General features: G+C 40.4%; 1 protein-coding gene and 1 long non-coding RNA gene across 2 annotated transcripts in view; one reads left to right on the top strand and one right to left on the bottom strand.

Moving 5' to 3' along the window:
* The first annotated feature begins 6954 nt into the window (after window positions 1–6954).
* The window catches only part of LOC311436180, a 46637-nt gene continuing 36454 nt past the window's right edge, over window positions 6955–17137 (top strand). The window contains exon 1 of the long non-coding RNA XR_014692647.1: window positions 6955–7012. This is a non-coding gene — a long non-coding RNA (uncharacterized lncRNA). The remainder of the gene's footprint in view (window positions 7013–17137) is intronic.
* On the bottom strand, window positions 8292–11183 carry LOC311436177 (uncharacterized protein; the record flags this gene model as incomplete). The annotated part of the gene is made up of 4 exons (XM_084518087.1): window positions 8292–8408; window positions 9190–9327; window positions 10898–10936; window positions 11046–11183. 4 exons carry the CDS (start codon window positions 11181–11183, stop codon window positions 8301–8303), a joined length of 423 nt encoding a protein of 140 aa, XP_084374213.1. The 3' UTR covers window positions 8292–8300.

The following is a 17137-nucleotide window of genomic DNA, read 5'->3' on the forward strand; positions in this document are numbered from 1 at the left end:
GCTCTGTGCCCGCTGCTGGTACAGACTGTCAGAGGTGCAGTCAGAGGGCTGCTGGGAATTCCCTGCTCCCCACAGCTGGCCCCACTCTGCTCTCACCTCCAGAGCTGTGCAGTCACTCACACACAGCTGCCCCCACCATGCTCATGGCCCTAGAGATACAGAGGTGCTCTACACAGAGCTGTCCCTTAGGGCCCCGTTCACCCCCTTGTTCCTAGGCCACTTGGTCTACTCCACAGCTTGTTTGTTGCTGGCAATCACATGCTCCCTTGCACACGCACTTGCTCAGAAAACACAACTGTGTGGGCATGTGGAACACAGACAAATTTAGACAGAGAGTGGAGAGCCCTCACTCAGGAGTGTCTGTGAGGAATTTTAGAACAGACCATGGTGATTAAGTGCAAGACAAAAGCCATGTCCTGGCCAGCGTACTGTTATATGAGTGGACCTTTTTACCTCCTTACCCTTTCATTTTTGCACGCTTGTTCTTCCCCAGATCACGTAAACACCTCAGTTTTCCTGCCTTCGGTTCCTCCCCTAAAACAACCCATAATAAGTCCTATGCAATCCCAAAATGGTCACGCCCTTCATCCCATAATGTGTCCCACAGCACTAGGCAGTGAACCCTCCTAGTCCAAGAAGGAGAGCTGCTCCCACTGACCCATGCTGATGGGTTTCATGGCTGCGCAACCAGGGTTGGAGGCTCTGCCAGGACAGCCCTGGCAGGGGCCCGTACAATGTGCTAGCTACTTGGGAGCCCTTATTTATTTATTGTATGGGATTCCATTGAGGTGGGGCTCTGTTGTTGTTTTAGTTTGCTCGTTTTCAATTTACAGGAAAAGTTACCAAGTTCACCTTGGTATGCGTTTTCAGGTGCTTTCAGTGTAATACTCTATTTCTTCAGAGATTTCTTTTAGGAATTAGGCAAATAAAGAAGCTGATCCTGCAGCTACTATAGTACATGATATTACCTACCATCGGTTGCACATTCAATAGATGGGAGAGTTTACTTATTGTAAAGAATATAAGAATTAAAAATATATCTTTTTTCTTTTTGACAGTAGGTCAAAGCGCAACTGAATGGACTTCAGTGATAGTATTGCAAAACAGGTAGGAAAGTACACCTCTAGTTTCATCAAATGAAACTAGATCTGTTCATTGGCCACATGAATACATGGCCAACGTGTACAATACAACTTTATGAAGTTGAATACAACTTCATAAACGTATTCAAATACTGTGTTTGCAAACGTACACATTTTAGTGAGAAATCCATCGTGCATTTTTTATAGAAATGCTGTGGACGAACATAAACTAATCTTTGTCAGTTTTGCCCAACTGACATTTTGCCTGCGGTATATTTTCATTTTGCTTAAGCTTTTACGTTTTCTGTTAAACTCCACGTTACCCAGCCTTATCATACAGAAATCCTATGGTGGTCTAAACCTCTTTGCACACAGAACAGTAGTGACCACCGCTGTACGTCTTTGACCCAAAAAATATTTTTTTGCAAGATCCTGCTGCATTGTTGTTGTTTGCTACACTTGCTTTCTGTTGTTCTATTTTCTAGCCCAGTGTTAAGTTCTATGTATTTTAATATATGCATGGATAATGCACATGAAAAACTGCCCATATCATATTAGTACTGAATTTTTAAGAACCCTTTAAAACAATAATTACTGTCTTGTATGCAACAAAATTAATCCAGAAGAACTTTTTTTTGCTTGTAACGTCTCACTGGCTTTTTCTGTTTAGAAATGGAATTTAGAAGTGAATGCCTAGAATATGGTTTCTTAATGCTAAAGACTTCAAGATATTGAAATCGACTATTTTCATTCACGTGGAATGCAAAATTACAGCAACTTGAGTATGAATCTTCATCATAATGTTAAGTTTTGATCAGAAATTTGCTCTGAAACCTGCTTTAATCAGGAAATTGCTGGTTAAAAGTCTCCAAATTTGTAGGCCTTTCTAACTTCAGTGAAGTAAATACTTCATCATTAAACATACCAATACTAGGATTTGTACGAATTAGATCCTTCAAATCTGTGTCGTGTCTTTCTAGTAGCATTGCTTACGTCTGTTGATCTGTACATAAAAGAAACTACATATTTTTATCATAAAGTGTATGTATGACAAAAGAAATTTAGGTCTAAGTAGTAACATTTAGTTCTGGAGGTATTTTTGCACTACCTTTTGCCTTAGTTTTTCTACAGAATGTCATGACTGTGTTTGCACAGTTTTTCAGTGTGCATTTTGTTAACATGAGATAAATAACTTGCCTCAACTACTGACGTGCAAAGAGCTTATGTTGCTAGCCAACATTATACTCATCTACAGAAAGGGTGTGAGAGAAGACCCAGAAGACTACAGATCTCTTCATCTAACCTCAGTCCCTAGAAAAGTTACACAAATTGTCACAGGGTGTATCAAAAGGCACTTATAGAAGAAAGCAGTTACCAGGCATAATCAACATGGGTTCATGAAGGGAAAATCTTGCGTTAGTAACTTGATCTCTGTGGTCTCTTCTATGGCAAGGTCACCTGCTTGGTGGATGAAGGGAAGGGGGTGGACATAATATTTGGGATTTCTGTAAGGCCTTTGATAGCGTTCCTCATGGCATCCTTCTGGACAAATTGTCCAACTGTGAGAGAAACAGGTTCACCCTATGCTGGGTGATAAACAGGCTTAATGGTAAAGTTCAATGGGATGTACTAAATGGGGCTACATCTGGCTGGTGGTGTTCCCCAGATCTCAATTTTAGGGACAGCCCAGGTTAACATTTTTATCAGTGACCTGGCTGCAGGAGTGGAGTGCATCCTCCTCAAGTTTGCTGATGTTAAACTGGGCAGTGCTGCTGACTCCCTGGAGGGATGAGAGGCCTTGCAGAGGGATTCACATAAATTGGAGCGCTGGGCAGTTAGCAACAGCATGGGGTTCAACAAAGGAGAATGCCAGGTTCTGCACGTGGGGTTTGTTATAAGTTGCCCCCTTAATTAATTTTCAGAGAGCATTGCATTAATAATAGAAAGGAATTTATTGAGTAAGCAACAGCAAGCAGTCAGTTCGGTTGCAGCAAACTACAAGGTATCGGTTCTTCTTGGCAGCAGCAGTGCTCTTCAGGGGAACCTACTAGGGAGCCTTCGAAACAGGGCCTCCTCCCCTTCCCACGATACACAGATAATATACAATACTTATTGAGTCCGTCTTAGTGTCAGCTTCAAGTCGTCAGGGCCTGGAGCTGCCTCCCATTTACCTTCCCGGATTGGTCCTTTCACACGGCTGGCGTGCGTCCATCCTTTCTCCGCAGTTCGAATAGCCGTTTCTGTGGTAAGCAAAACAACATAGGGGCCTTCCCCATCGTGGTGTTAAAGAAGTCTCTTTCCAAGTCTTAATTAGAATTGAGGGTGATCAAGTGGCAATTCCAAGTCATAGGGCATACCATACAGCATTTCAAAAGGAGAAATTCCTACATCAGTTCTGGGCTGCGTCCATATGTTTAACAGTGCAAGAGGTAAACATTTTACCCAAGAAGCCTTAGTTTCCAGCATAAGTTTTGTTAGTTGTTTCTTAATTTCACCATTCATTCGCTCTACCTTTCCAGCACTTTGAGGATGCCACGGAGTGTGGTATTCCCTACTTGTTCCTAGAGCTTTCATAGTCTCTTGAGACACTTTGGAGACAAAATGAGGGCCTCGGTCAGAATCAAGTGTTTCTATAATTCTGTATCTCGGAATAATATTCTCAATTCCCAATTCAACCAGATCTTAGTATTTACTTAACCGATCATAATTTTCGGGATGATTAGGGTCTCAGTTGGGTCGGTCAGGGGAATGCAATTGTCCACAGTTCCCTGAGCGGTCCCATTGGCAATCTGAGCTCACACATGAACTCAGGTTGTTTTAAGAGTTAGCTGCTTTTCTGTTTCCATAACAACTCTCTCTCGACCATCAAGATCCCTTTGCCCCAGAGGGCCAACATTCCTGATTTTAGGATCTCAGCCTCGGGCTGAGGTGGAACTATTAACATTCCTACATCCTCTTTCCCTGCTCATTCAACTTTGAATACCTTTAACACTTTCAACAAACCTTTTAACACTTCCTTTATCTTTCTCTAGCCTTTACTTTTCTAATGCCAACATCAAAGGCTCAGTCAGGGGCCAACTTAATTCCATACCTTTTCCCTCCAAGATGCTGAAACAACATCAATATACAACATTTCATCCTGTTTTCCTTCTTTCCACAAAAACAACATTGACTGTAATATGGTGTTATAATTAATAGTTCCATTTAGGGGCCACTCCGCTCCATCCTCTAGTTTATAAAGTGGCCACCACTGATTACAATATTTGGTAAGGGTTCTTTTACTCTCTGTACCCTCTCACCCCACTATATCCCTCCAATGTGTTAGTATACATCCTAGGGGGCTTTTCCTCGGGATTTCTTTGCTTTGAACTTTTCCTATTGTAATCTACAGTGGTTAATATTCCACCGTTTTCCTAGAAGCTCTTTACTAGTCAATCCCAATCCCTCCAAAATCTACAATATACAGATACACAAGTAAAATCAGACCACTGTAAATTAAATGCCTGTAGACAATTACACTGAGGACATTTAAACCTGATGAGCTGTTGATATGCCTGGGCAAATTTTGTTCCCTTAGACATACACCTCAACGGCAGTTCTTATATTTACATATTTTCATATTAACATATGTATAAAAGAACATTTTAACAAAAATGCACGGGCTTTTATATATACAATATACAACGTACAGTTATTATTCCAGTTAGAATTAATGTTTCCAGCTCAGCAGCTGCAAACATTGTGCCAGTTGCCATTAAAGCTCACTTACCCTCCTACTGTCTCTTTCTTAAAATCTTGGACATCCCCGGAGTTAATGGGGACGGCCACATATTCCTAGTCACTGGTCCCTGAGCGCTAGAGTCGGAGTCGCTATCAGAGTCTCCCTGGGGTTGCGGATTAGGAAGCCCGGGAGTCGGAGGGGCTGCAGGTGGGGGTGGTGGAATATAGGGAGGCAGTGGGGCTGGGATCTCTAATTCTCGGTTTTTCTTGTGCCTCCCATCCCCTCCTTTTTCTTTTAGAGGATATAAATTGGCTCGAGTTTCCGAGCTGATCCACAAATGTGCATATTCACTTTCTTCCAAACTAAAAGGTTCCTTTGAGTTTACATAAATATTTAGGGCAACCTAACATAAATATTATTGGCAAACCCAATCTTCAAAGGACCCAAATACGGGCCAGTAAAGGTGGTCTCCTCGAATCTGTTTACCACCCCAAACTTCAACACAATAATGTATCATTTTTACTTTATTCCTTCCCCGCCTAAAAGGGGAATCCTCCCAATTTTTAATCATTAATCCCGGGGTAACCTAACATCAGACGTTACCCCACCCATGGGACCAGAAGGCTTACTCTTCTTCTGTCCCATCTTCTGGAGCACCTTCACACACACACGCACGAATCGCTTCCCCCTTTTCATGGCCCAGTCCCTCTTGGGATGTGGGAACCGCACTACCGAGGGGTCCACACTCGCTTCGTCCTGCGGGACGTCTCACAGCGACACGCTCCAGGATACCCAACCCCAACCGAACGGATCACCGGCCTATACTTACTCACTCCTGAAGGTCTTTCAATCAGATTGCCTTCATCTGAGTCACGGCACCAAATTTGTTATAAATTGCCCCCTTAATTAATTTTCAGAGAGCATTGCATTAATAATAGAAAGGAATTTAATGAGTAAGCAACAGCAAGCAAAACAGCGCTGGGCGGCTGGGGAGTCTCGGCTCCGCCAACGGCGCGCACCTCACCCCCGCCAGGGTCCCTTTTTGTAATTCTGGGTAATTCTCTTTTTGTAATTCTCTTGGTAATTCCGGGATTACGCAGCACATCCTGGGATATTCTGCGACTGCGCGCACTGTTGCTAGGGGGTCGTCTCTGTCCCTCTGGTGGTCGTGAAGACGAGGGCCGTAGTCTTCCTCAGCGTTGTGGTTCAACTTCTTTTTTTATTTGGTCATGTTGGCCCAGCGTGAGACAGGAAGGCAGGATGTTGATACCCTAGTTTAGCAACTTCTCAGGAGATGGTTACATGAGCTTTGCAGCAGTGTCTTTGAACAAAAGAGGCAACTGAGATGCAGAAGGAGAGAAGGGGAGGGGGCTCTCTTTTTTGTCACATTAAGCAAAAGAATTTTCATAGTGTCTAGCCAAGTATTATACAGCTCCTTACTTCAGCAGGGAGCTTTCGCAACTCCCGCTCCTCAAACGGAACTCCTTGTTTTTATAATACAAAAGACAATGAACAAACATTTATTGTGTATTACAGGGTTGAGTATTGCCAGACACTGGTACGGACTGGGAGATGAGTGGCTGGGGAGCAGCTCAGCAGGAAGAGATCAGGGGAGGCTTAGGACACATGGGGTGCCCAGCCTGGAGAAGAGGCGACCTCCCTGCCCTCTGCACCTCCTGAGAAGGGGAAGGAAGCACAGAAGGAGGTGCCAGCCTCTGCTCCCTATAATTGTTAGTAGTATTCAGTAGTCCATCAGTAGTATTGTGTAGATCACTCTTACGTTCTTACATGTGTTTTTAAGACTAGGCTCTCTTTAATGCTGTCTCATAGGCTCAGTGCTTACTGTGTTTTTTAATGTTGTCCCGCTTAATTTTAGAGATTTTTTTTTTTTGCATGCTGCTTTTAAGATTTTATCATGTAAAAAAGGAAAGTGTGTAAAAAAAGCTAGTGTTCTATAAGGGTTGACAAAGGAGAAAGAATTTGTTACAAATTTCTTGCTTATTTTCTTATGTTCTGCGTCTTGCAGTATTTAGGTCTTACCGTTATTGCAGGCTGTCATTTGGAAAGCATCTGATTGAGAAGAGGGTGGAGCTGATCTGTTTGTGGCTAGGATGACTGACAGTATTTTGCTTTTCAGAGTCCTTGTGGGTGGGGACAAAGCACTTGACTGTGGGAAGAGAAGTTAAGTAGAGCAACAGATATCAACTCTGTAAGTATTTTCCAACTTTTGGCAGAAAGCTATCATTAAGGTTTATTTTCTATTTGCAGCACTCAAGAAAGCTGCTGTTTTTTCCATTGTTAGTCTGTTTTTAAGTATGACTCGAAATACTCCATACCACACCCACCAGCAAAACACATCAAAGACTAAATGATAAAATGATAACTGTTGTAGTACGGCTTACTTTCATCCATTACAATTTGCATTGTTAGCATGTCATGGTGGTTTTTGGATTGTAAAAGATGCTCTTCTTAGTCTCCTTCTGCATAAAACTTAGTGTCACATGACTGACTCCATCTTCATTTCAAGTAAGCACATTTCTGAGGTTCCAGAAGAAGATTTTTGTGAATAATGAATGTGGTATATGTTCACTTGGATTTATATATTAATTATCAATGTTATGTCAGTCATGGCTGGAAAGAATTGGCAATGTAAGCATTTGGGGATGCTGGCACCTAAGTTACTTGTATAGCTGTGACTTCAGGTGCTCTACTGTTTTAGTAACGTTGCTCTGTGTCTGGAGATTTTTGAGTACCACAGATTTTCCTTGCAACAATGAGAGATGTGTCCTGCAAAAAATACAGCAGAAAGACTGTGTGGCTAAGTAGAACAAGTAACAAAGAAGTTTAGAGCTTGGAGGTTCTTTCTCTCTCTCTCTTTCTCTCTCTCTCTCTCTCTCTCTCTCTCTCCCCCTTCTTTTTTTTTTTTTTAGGAATTTGATACTTTTTATTCTGTTTTTCCATGCTACACCTCATGCTGTATGCCAGCATAAACTGGTATTTTATATCACTTCTAAAAAGTTGGAAAGTCTTGGATTGTCTGCAGGTGTCCTGTTTTGAGTATGGTATGTGAACACATATATCAATAATGTTATTTTTAAAAATTCTCTTTTTAAGAAAAAGCAGATTAGTGAGTCACCAATGAAAGACAATATCATTTAACAAAGAAGACTCTAAACATATTTTTATAGGTTACTGAAATTTATTAAATATCATCTACAAGTAACTTTTAACAATTCTTTCAATAAATAGTTGACATTTTAGGTTTATTGACAAAGCGAGAACAAATTAGTTTACCAACATATGTTTTGAGCCCGTAGGGCTTACATAAAAGGATCAAATGTGATCTTAGAACAGACACGTTATCACCCACACTAAGAGCATACAGTGGTCCCAAAGTGGACAGCAAGTTAGGTAGCCCCAGGGTAAAATATATAAATTATTTGTAATTAAATAGTTAAATAAATAACATAGCAGTAAAAATAGAAATGGTCATCTGCTTATTTTAGCATAGATCTCAGGAAGTTGGTCAGCTCTCGGCGAAATTCAGGGAAGTTGTTGGCATTAGCTTCACAGATATTGCATCCCGTTCCTGGGGGAATTAGGTCCTGCAATACAAATATTTTTGTTGATTGGTGGTAGCTATGTTATCAGCTGTTTTTGACAATGATATGTCAATTTTTGTATGCTAAATTTCTCTTTTAAGAAGAAAGAAAACCCTTAATATTTCAGGAGGTTTTTTTTTTTTTTTTTCAGTGGGCAGCTGTTAAGGGATGGTACAATGAAGGACGCTGCTTATAAGGGAGATTCTTGTAAATGTAAAAATATTAAAAGCTAAACACATGCAGTTCCTATGATAAATACTGTAGCAGATGCAAATCTTAATTTCTAGCCTGAGGAGTTCTGGAGTGATACAAGGATCTCTTAGCCATGGAGGTTATATATGTAGTTTATCAAAGTGTACTTCTGTATTATTTGTTTTACATTTACTTTTGGGTCCTTTAAAGCCATAAATTTATGGCATGGTTTTCTAAGCCATGGCTTATGTAAATAAGTGTTACCCTTCTAAAAACAAGCTTTTGTAAGCATGAGGTGCCTTACACGATTCAGCAAAGAAAACAAATTTCCTATTTTTTAAAATGTTGACTTGCATAATTACTACGGCTCAAACCTGCTTTACTGTGTTGGAGTATTACGTCAATAGATGGTGTCAAATAGTCTAACATTATCATATTTTTATACAAAATCCTGAACGCTCTAGAAACCATAACACACAAACCTCGAGGCATAAAAATGCTGACTCTAATGTTGCTTTTCACTAGCACTAAAACGTGGTTTTGTTTGTTTGTTGTTTGTTTTGTTTTGTAACTAGGTAAAAAGGTTACCTACCGTAAGTTTTTGGAGATTCATTTTGATATTCCGAACACTAGATACGTTCTCATCTTCAATTTCATCCTCATCTTCAATTTCTTCCTCCAAGGTGACTATTTCTTTCAAGTAACATTGCAGAGTTTGCCAGCTGCACTCCTAAAACAGTCATCAAAATCAAAAGATATGTAAAATTGTTTCTGAGGACAACTGAATTTGTGTGTTTTTTGTTGTTGTTGTTGTTGTTTTTTTATTATTATTATTATTTTTTTTTAATTGCACATTCTTATCCTTGTATGAGGAATTAGGCTGCTTTTTATAAAATGTATATTTCATTTTTTCCCCTCAAAATCATGTTTTTAAGGTTCTACCTGTGGCCTTAGTTCTGTGTTATATTCTTGTAGCTTCTGATATGTGGACAATCTTTGCAGGACATTTTGAACATTGGAGTATCTTATGAGAATATGAAGCTGCTATATTAGTTCCGAAACTGAGACTTATTCCCAGTTGTGTGGAAATCACGTCTTAAGGAAAAGGGTTAATTAATAGTAAAACCTCTCAAGCTTTACAGTAACCTTTTTAGCGCCATCTTCAGTCACTGCACTCTGGTTGCTCTCTCTAGTTGTATCCGATCTCACTTTTGAATCTGGGTAAGTATCTTTACACATCACTTTTAAAAGTTGTTTCATGCACTCTTATAAGTTATTAATCAGCCTCATACATTTGCGTTTGAGCACTGGAGCTCTGAGATAGTTACATCTTGATCTTGCCAGAATATGAGAAAAATGACTCAGATGAGGAAGTGGTTGCAGAATCTGGCTTTAAATCTTTACTCAAAAGAAATTACTGTTAAGTGAAAATTCTGTTGGATTAAAAGTTTAATTGGAGGGTCAAAGTAGTTAACTTGCATGTGGATGAATTGGTATACTTGCACGCTATATCAGAAAATCAGTACAGATCAGCAGCCTGTTGATGGTGAATAGTTAGGTAGTCCAGCTCTACTTAGAAAGCTGTTGTACTCAGAGGCGCAATATTTTAGAAAAAAAATGCAACCACGATGACAGTTTTCTTGTGGAACTAAGTCTTAGGTATTAAGTGAATACCATAAAACGTGAATGTACAGCTAAATATATCTAAGCTGGGGTGGTTACGTTTTGCTCCTGAAAAGAATTAGGTAGAGCATAACTGAGTTTCATTATTGATGGGATATACAAGATTTGTATCTTCTTAAACAGAACCTACTAATATCTCTGCATCTCACTTCAATAAAATATGAGTATTTCATATAAATATTTAAACCATTTCTAAGTCTATTTTTTTTTTCAAAATTGTTCTTGGGTTAGTATTGATACAACTAGATTGCCTCCTGCAAATATAATACATTTAAATGATTGATAGAATATTTTTTGTGTGCATTAAGCAAAATGAATGTAATACAAATAATTTAGTGTTACGTATTTTACAGACCAAGAAGATAATACTGTACGCTAGCCTGTTAATATTTGAGAATACAAATCAAAAGCAGAAATGTCTTCTAGGTTAGCCTGCTATCCTTGTGCCCAGTACTTCTAGGTTAGCTTATGCTATCCTCACACAAAGTTCAGACAGCTCAAATTTGTCTTTTGTATCGGGTCTTCTGATAAGTGAATTACTTTGGTCTAATTCAATAACACATAACTTCAAAATAGCCATATCTTAGCAGTCCTGAAGACAGAAAGCTTGAACTCACCTTTGTGTCATTTGGTGTGTAGAGCTCAAGATCAATCCCCTGTAGAGAAGAGGGGAAAAAAGTTAATTTTTGTGAACAAAGTTAATAGACAAAAATAAGTAGAAAAGACAAATAGTAAAGAATTAATACAGGAAATCCATCCACTTACATTCATGCTTGTTCCCAGGTTTTCTAAATCTTTTATTAAAGTTGTAAGAGTGTTGTCTTTCTCTGATAGAGGTGCTCCATAAGCTGTAGTCATAAGCATTAGTACTGAAAGGCAGCTGAAGATGAGTACTTTGCACATCTTGTCAGTGTTCTGGTTGTCTCTGTGCTAGTATTTCAGTTGTGATATGTAATGAGAGCTGATATGTTGTCATTAGGCTGTTTAGTGTATTTATACTCTACTTTCTGGAGGGAAAAAGATGGGGGCGTCATGTAAAAGAGGTTTTATTACACATTTTTTCATATGCTTTACCTGTATGGCAAGAATCATTACTTTTGTTTTTCCTCCCCTGATGACACTTTGGAATTTTTTTAAAGCAAGAGGGATTTTACCTACATTCATTGGGGAAAGAGAAGCCCACACTCACTTTTGGCAGTCTCTTTGTGCTTTCTGCATGAAACACTTTTTCCCTCATGTGCTGTCCCACTCCCCCATAGAATAAGCCATAGAGCACTCTACTGGCACACAAAATGTTCTGCAGATTTAACCACGTTGTTTATCTGTATGTATTTGGCCTTCCACAAATCCTGGGGCATAGCTGAAGTGCAGAAGAAAGAAACAGTCTCATTTTAGTAATTGTTGATTAAACAACAGGAAGAAAGTTGGCTTCCTGTTTGAAGGTGGTTTTACCTGTCATCTTCTGCAAAGACAGTCAGCGTAAGCTGAGATGCATGGGTCAGTCTTCATGCGATCCCCTAGAAAATGTGTATGAAAAAAAACCTCCAGCAGGATTCTTTATTTTGGGACGTTAAACCAAGTCTTCTCTTCTTGTATATCTTAATGCTTTTTGTTTTTCCTCGTGTGTACTTTTCCCCTCTCTCTAGGTTAAAATGAAAATGCACTGCTTTTAAATATATTTACCAATTTTCTTCATGATAGCCAACCCACTGCATTTGATGGTGCATGCTGCAGTACTGAAGTTGAGAGTCAGCAGTCATTTGACATTGGACTCTTGCACAATACTGCTGGACTGTGTCTCTTTCCTGATTCAAAACACTGCTGCCTGATAATCTTGGGAATGCTGTGAGCAATGTTTAAAATAGATCGTTTTCTTCACAGAGTGCAGTTCTGAGCCAAATGCTCCCCCTGCTGCCCAGAAGTCTGTAACATTATGTGAACACACATTGCTTCTGCTTCATGCATTTTGCTGCTGAAGCCACGTGGGATAAATTTGGGTTTTGTACCCTACTGTGGGTCTGCTTTGTAGCATTCAGGATGAGGAAGTCTGGGTGGGTGACTGCTTCATCGTCTGTCGCATATAAAACTGTATGTGGGAACCTCTTCTGTAGGTGCTGACCGTGTAATATGTGTGTGTTGGGGAGGAAGGCAGTTCTGTCCAACGCCAGTTAGAATATGCTGCTCCTTGGGTTAGGTACAGTCCATGACTGTAATCCTTTTTCTTAGTGTCTGTGTAACTGTCTGCAGACCATTAACCTGGCGTTAATTAGCAGTATGATCCCAGCTCCTGGAGAACTCAATCTTCATTTCCTGGTTTTGAAATAAGTACAAGCATTTAAAGAATACAGTCACACGGAAGTCTTAGTAGCTGTTGTAGCTTGCAATATGTAGTAGACATGCAGTTTGCAACCTTTCCTGGCACTTTATCTTTTGTCTCTTGTATTTATTCTTGATAGCAACTGATTTCAAACGGGTTACGGCTGCAGAGCTCAGCTGCTGAGCAGTAGGTTGTGAACTTTCCTCCAGAGTGCTTGTAAAGTTAGGTCAGTTTATTGGAGGGTTTTAGTTGTTTGTTTAAGTTAATGTGTTTTGGCAGTCTGAAGCGTTAAGAAGTACTTCAGTACTGGGCACAAAACAAATTCTTGTTGGTAATTAAACTACAATTACTGCTCACTGTTTTCAATGCTATTCAGTCTTTGCTATGTCACTTCTATAAAATTACAGAGATTTGTCCCCTTTTTTATAAAGTATTCCATGGAAATACATTTGGAATAGCAGAACTTGAGATTCTGAATCTGAAGCATCTCTGGGTTAGCTTTTACTGTAGTTCAGGGTAGAGGTTACTCCAGGCACTTCCTTTGTGCTGGACTATTTGGTTTTGCATCAGTGCTGAAATCACAGCCCAACCAGCTTTAGGTTATTGCTGTATTTTCCTAGCGTTTTACTGTTTTCTTCTGCAAGTCATGGAGAACTTAAAAGATCTGAATATGCAGTATTCAATAAATTGCCCCCACACAGGAGTTTTCACTTTGGTTGAGTGATTAATTTTCCCTTAACCTTTTGCTGTAGGCTTTGTGGTCCAGAAGGAGAAAGCAACAGGTCTTGCTTTGACCGTTTTTATCAGATGCCCTCTGCGAGGGGGAAATAATGTAGATTATATGGGTAACCTCCGGAGCAACACACACTCAGTTAATGTTAACACACAGCTTCGTGTCTGTGTTATTCTTTAAGTTTTGGGAATCTGTCCTGCGTAGAAGTTTTAATCTTCAATGTGCTAGCGAAGTATTTTCCAAAGTAATTAGATCACTCCTAGAGACTATTCTGTCTTCAGTTCGTACGTGCAAGACAACCCAATCTGACCACAAGTAGTCATAAGGAATCCACAGGGACAACGGCAGAACGTTTGTGGCCGTGGCACTCACCGAGGTTAAGTCAGCTGTGGTCTGCTGTGTGTCACTGAGATGCTGACCTAATGGTTTGGACCTCCCAGTAATTCTCAGTCATATTACTACTTTTTGTCCAAAACTGCTTTTTGGTTTTTATCATAGAATAATAGAATGGCTTGGGATGAGAGGGACCTCAAAGACCCATCTAATTCCAACCCCATGGGCAGGGACACCTCCCACCAGACGAGGCTGCTCAAAGCCCCATCCAGCCTGGCCTTGAACACCTCCAGGGATGAGGCATCCATAGCTTCTCTGGGCAACCCATGCCACTGCCTCACCACCCTCTGTGTGAAGAATTTCCTCCTTATATCAAATCTAAACCTACCTTTGTACAGTTCAAAGCCATTACTTCTTGTCCTATCCCTATGCCACCTGACAAGAGTCCCTCCCCAGCTTTCCTTTAGGCCCCCTGTAGGTACAGGAAGGTCTCTATAAGGTCTCCCCAGAGACTTCTCTTCTCCAGGCTGAACATCCCCATCTACCTGTCTTCATAAAGAGCTGGAGCACCTCTTCTGATCATCTTCAGGGCCCTCCTCTGGACTCTCTCCAGCGGCTCCCTGTCCTTCTCGTGCTGGGGGCCCCAGAGCTGGACGCAGGACTCGAGGTGGGGTCTCAGGAGAGCAGAGCAGAGGGGGCAGTCACCTCCCTCACCCTGCTGGCCTCTCAGCTTTTGATGCAGCCCGGGGTACGGTTGGCTTTGTGGGCTGCAAGTGCATGTTGCTGGCTCATGTTTGGCTTCTCATCCACCAGCCCCCCCAGGTTCTTCCCCTCATCTTCCTTTTATCAGTGATGTGCCTGTGGAACCCTTTCCTAACGCCCTTGATGTCCCTGGCTAACTTTAATTCCGAACAGGATTTGGCTTTCCTAATGTTATCCCTGGCTACTCAGGCAGTGTCTCTGTACCCAACCCAGGCTGTCTGTCCTTGTTCCTACTCTCTGTATGCCTTTTTAAATGAAGTCTGTTTTGCTTCCATATTTTTCATTTCAGTGCTGGCTTCCAGATTATTACAAACCGGTAGGTCAGTGTATGGTAACTGCTCATATACTGTCAAAAGTGGATAGCTGTTTTAGGTAAGAATATGATGATGTCCCGAAACTCCTAAATACACCGATTTTCCTCTGTGGATGGTGTTGGACTTTCTGCATTGGTCAGATTTCAGTAATTCCATTCCATCTGAACTCTTACATTCTCTTGGGCAAGGAGTTACCTGGGGTTTTATTCAGAGGTATAGTGACTTATACAGCCCTCTCTGCTTCATTGCAGGGTTGATTGTATTTTAACAGAAACTTGCCTTGGAATCATACAAGATACAGTAGTGCTGCCACTGCTGGACTTCAAAATCCTGCCTTAAAAAAGGAGCAGGGGCAGATACTGGTGACCATGTCAGGGCATGTTTCTTTCGTTTTGTTTTTAATGCCCAGTTATGAAAGGTTGGTTGATTTATATCTCATTGTCTCTCTAAATAAAATATTGATACACTAAAACAACATTATGGTATGACATTTAAAACCACTGTAAAATAATGATGAAAAAGCTTCAAGGAACGTGTCAAAAGCCTTACCTAAATGTTAAAGAAGATGAATTAGCAGTAATGCAGATATGTTAAAGGGAAGCATATTTGTGGATCGAGGGAGCTGGGAAAGAAGAACGTTTATGTCTTGCTGGTGTAGTGGATTGTTTATACTTTTTGTAGTACTTGTGCCTAACATAAAGAATAAAGACTCATTTTCTTTTTTTAGAAATTAAAGTAAATGAAATAATGATCACACTGAGTAAACCTTTTCGCTGCACAACTTCAAAGACTGGAAAAGATTTTACATAGGATCTGACTTCTCAGTTTTGGCGCGCTTTTTTTTTCGCGTGTCTTTTTGAACTGAAAGCTTGCATTTTTTCATATTTTTTCCTTACAAACCTGATGACTGGTGAATTCTGGAGAGAAGTTGTGGTTTCATTGAGGTATTAGACATCTTGTTCATCAAGGTGCTTGCCTCCTTTCTCCATCACCAGAACAAAGCTGTATGCAGCTAGAGTCATTGCGTTTGGCTTGTTTGCTCTGTTTTAGTTCGTGTGCAGGAGTTTTTCAGACTCCTACTGCAGTGGCATGCTTTTACAGTATTACTGTCAATAAGAGTTCTAGGAACCACAACAGAGTTCATATCTCTTATGAAGGTGTTAACCATCAACCTGTGACCACAGGCTGTTGATTTAACTCTCTCTTCATGTTTTCTAGCCCCCTTTTATAGAATCTGAAATAGTAGAGGTCATACTCTGTTTACAGATCTCACAGTTGTATGCAATAACCCCTTTCGTATTCTGTTAGTAGGGATATGCATGGACACATGTCAAAGTGAAGATTTGAATAAAGGGATGAGTAGCAGTTCTTCATTTGATTTTAAGCCAGCCAAAGGAGGTAGCCCTTTCTTTCCTTCTTCAGCCTTTCCTCAGTTTTTCTCTTCAATCAAGCCATAGCAGAGCCTCACAACCCCACCGGCCTTTAAGAAATAGAGAATTGATACTATATAAAGAGCTAACGGCAATAACGAAAGAACGGAAGCTTAAAATGAATAGCACTGAAGTGTGAGGGTTTAGTATGCCCTGTAGGATGGAGCACTTGCTTCCAAAGTCCATGTGATCCTAAAACTCAACATCTCTAAAGAATTAAAGAGGCGGCTGCTGTATCTCTTGTTGAGCAAGAACAACCATGGCAATATCAGTTACAGACAGGAATCTGCATCTCTGTGCTGCAGCACGTTTTTAGTAGATAATACAAGTATGACAGTTTTCAGATAAATGCAAGGAATTCCATAAAGTGTTAGTATTTACAGGAGTGAGTTGATGATTGTGTTTATAAGAAAAGGTAAGAAAAGGCAGGAGAAATCCTTAAATTATTTTCATTTATTGCTTGATTCTCATAGGATTATAGCATTAATTTTGCTGATTGATTACTGCGTATGGTAACATCTTCACTGATATATAAAGGATGCAGGAAGGTATCCGTTGGATGGCTTGTGTGACAGGGACACGTGGAGCAGGAGTTAAAATAAGAAGCAAGAAGTTGCCATATTAGATTAGAAGAATAGTGGTTTTAGCTAGATGAATGGCGTCCCTTATTAGGGCAAGTACCCACTGTTTCAGAATAAAGTGCAAGCCAGAAGTCTTGTCTTGGTTGCATTTGCCTGATAGATGTGGCTTTAGTTAAAGGTTTTAGGTGAAGGATGTAAGAGAGCCTTACTGCTCCCCACCACCACCGTCAGCATTGGCTAAGTGCATGCTCCCTAACAGCTTAGAGAGATCTCATAGTATAGGGCTCTCCCCTGTGCTAATTTGGGTGGTCATAAATCTCCCTTGGAGCTAGCTGTGTGGCCTGACTGTCATTTTAGAGAAGTGGAGTCTTACCATACATGTCTACT

The sequence above is a fragment of the Aythya ferina genome, assembly GCF_964211825.1.
Source record: "Aythya ferina genome assembly, chromosome: 4".
In the NCBI taxonomy this organism is placed as follows: Eukaryota; Metazoa; Chordata; class Aves; order Anseriformes; family Anatidae; genus Aythya; species Aythya ferina.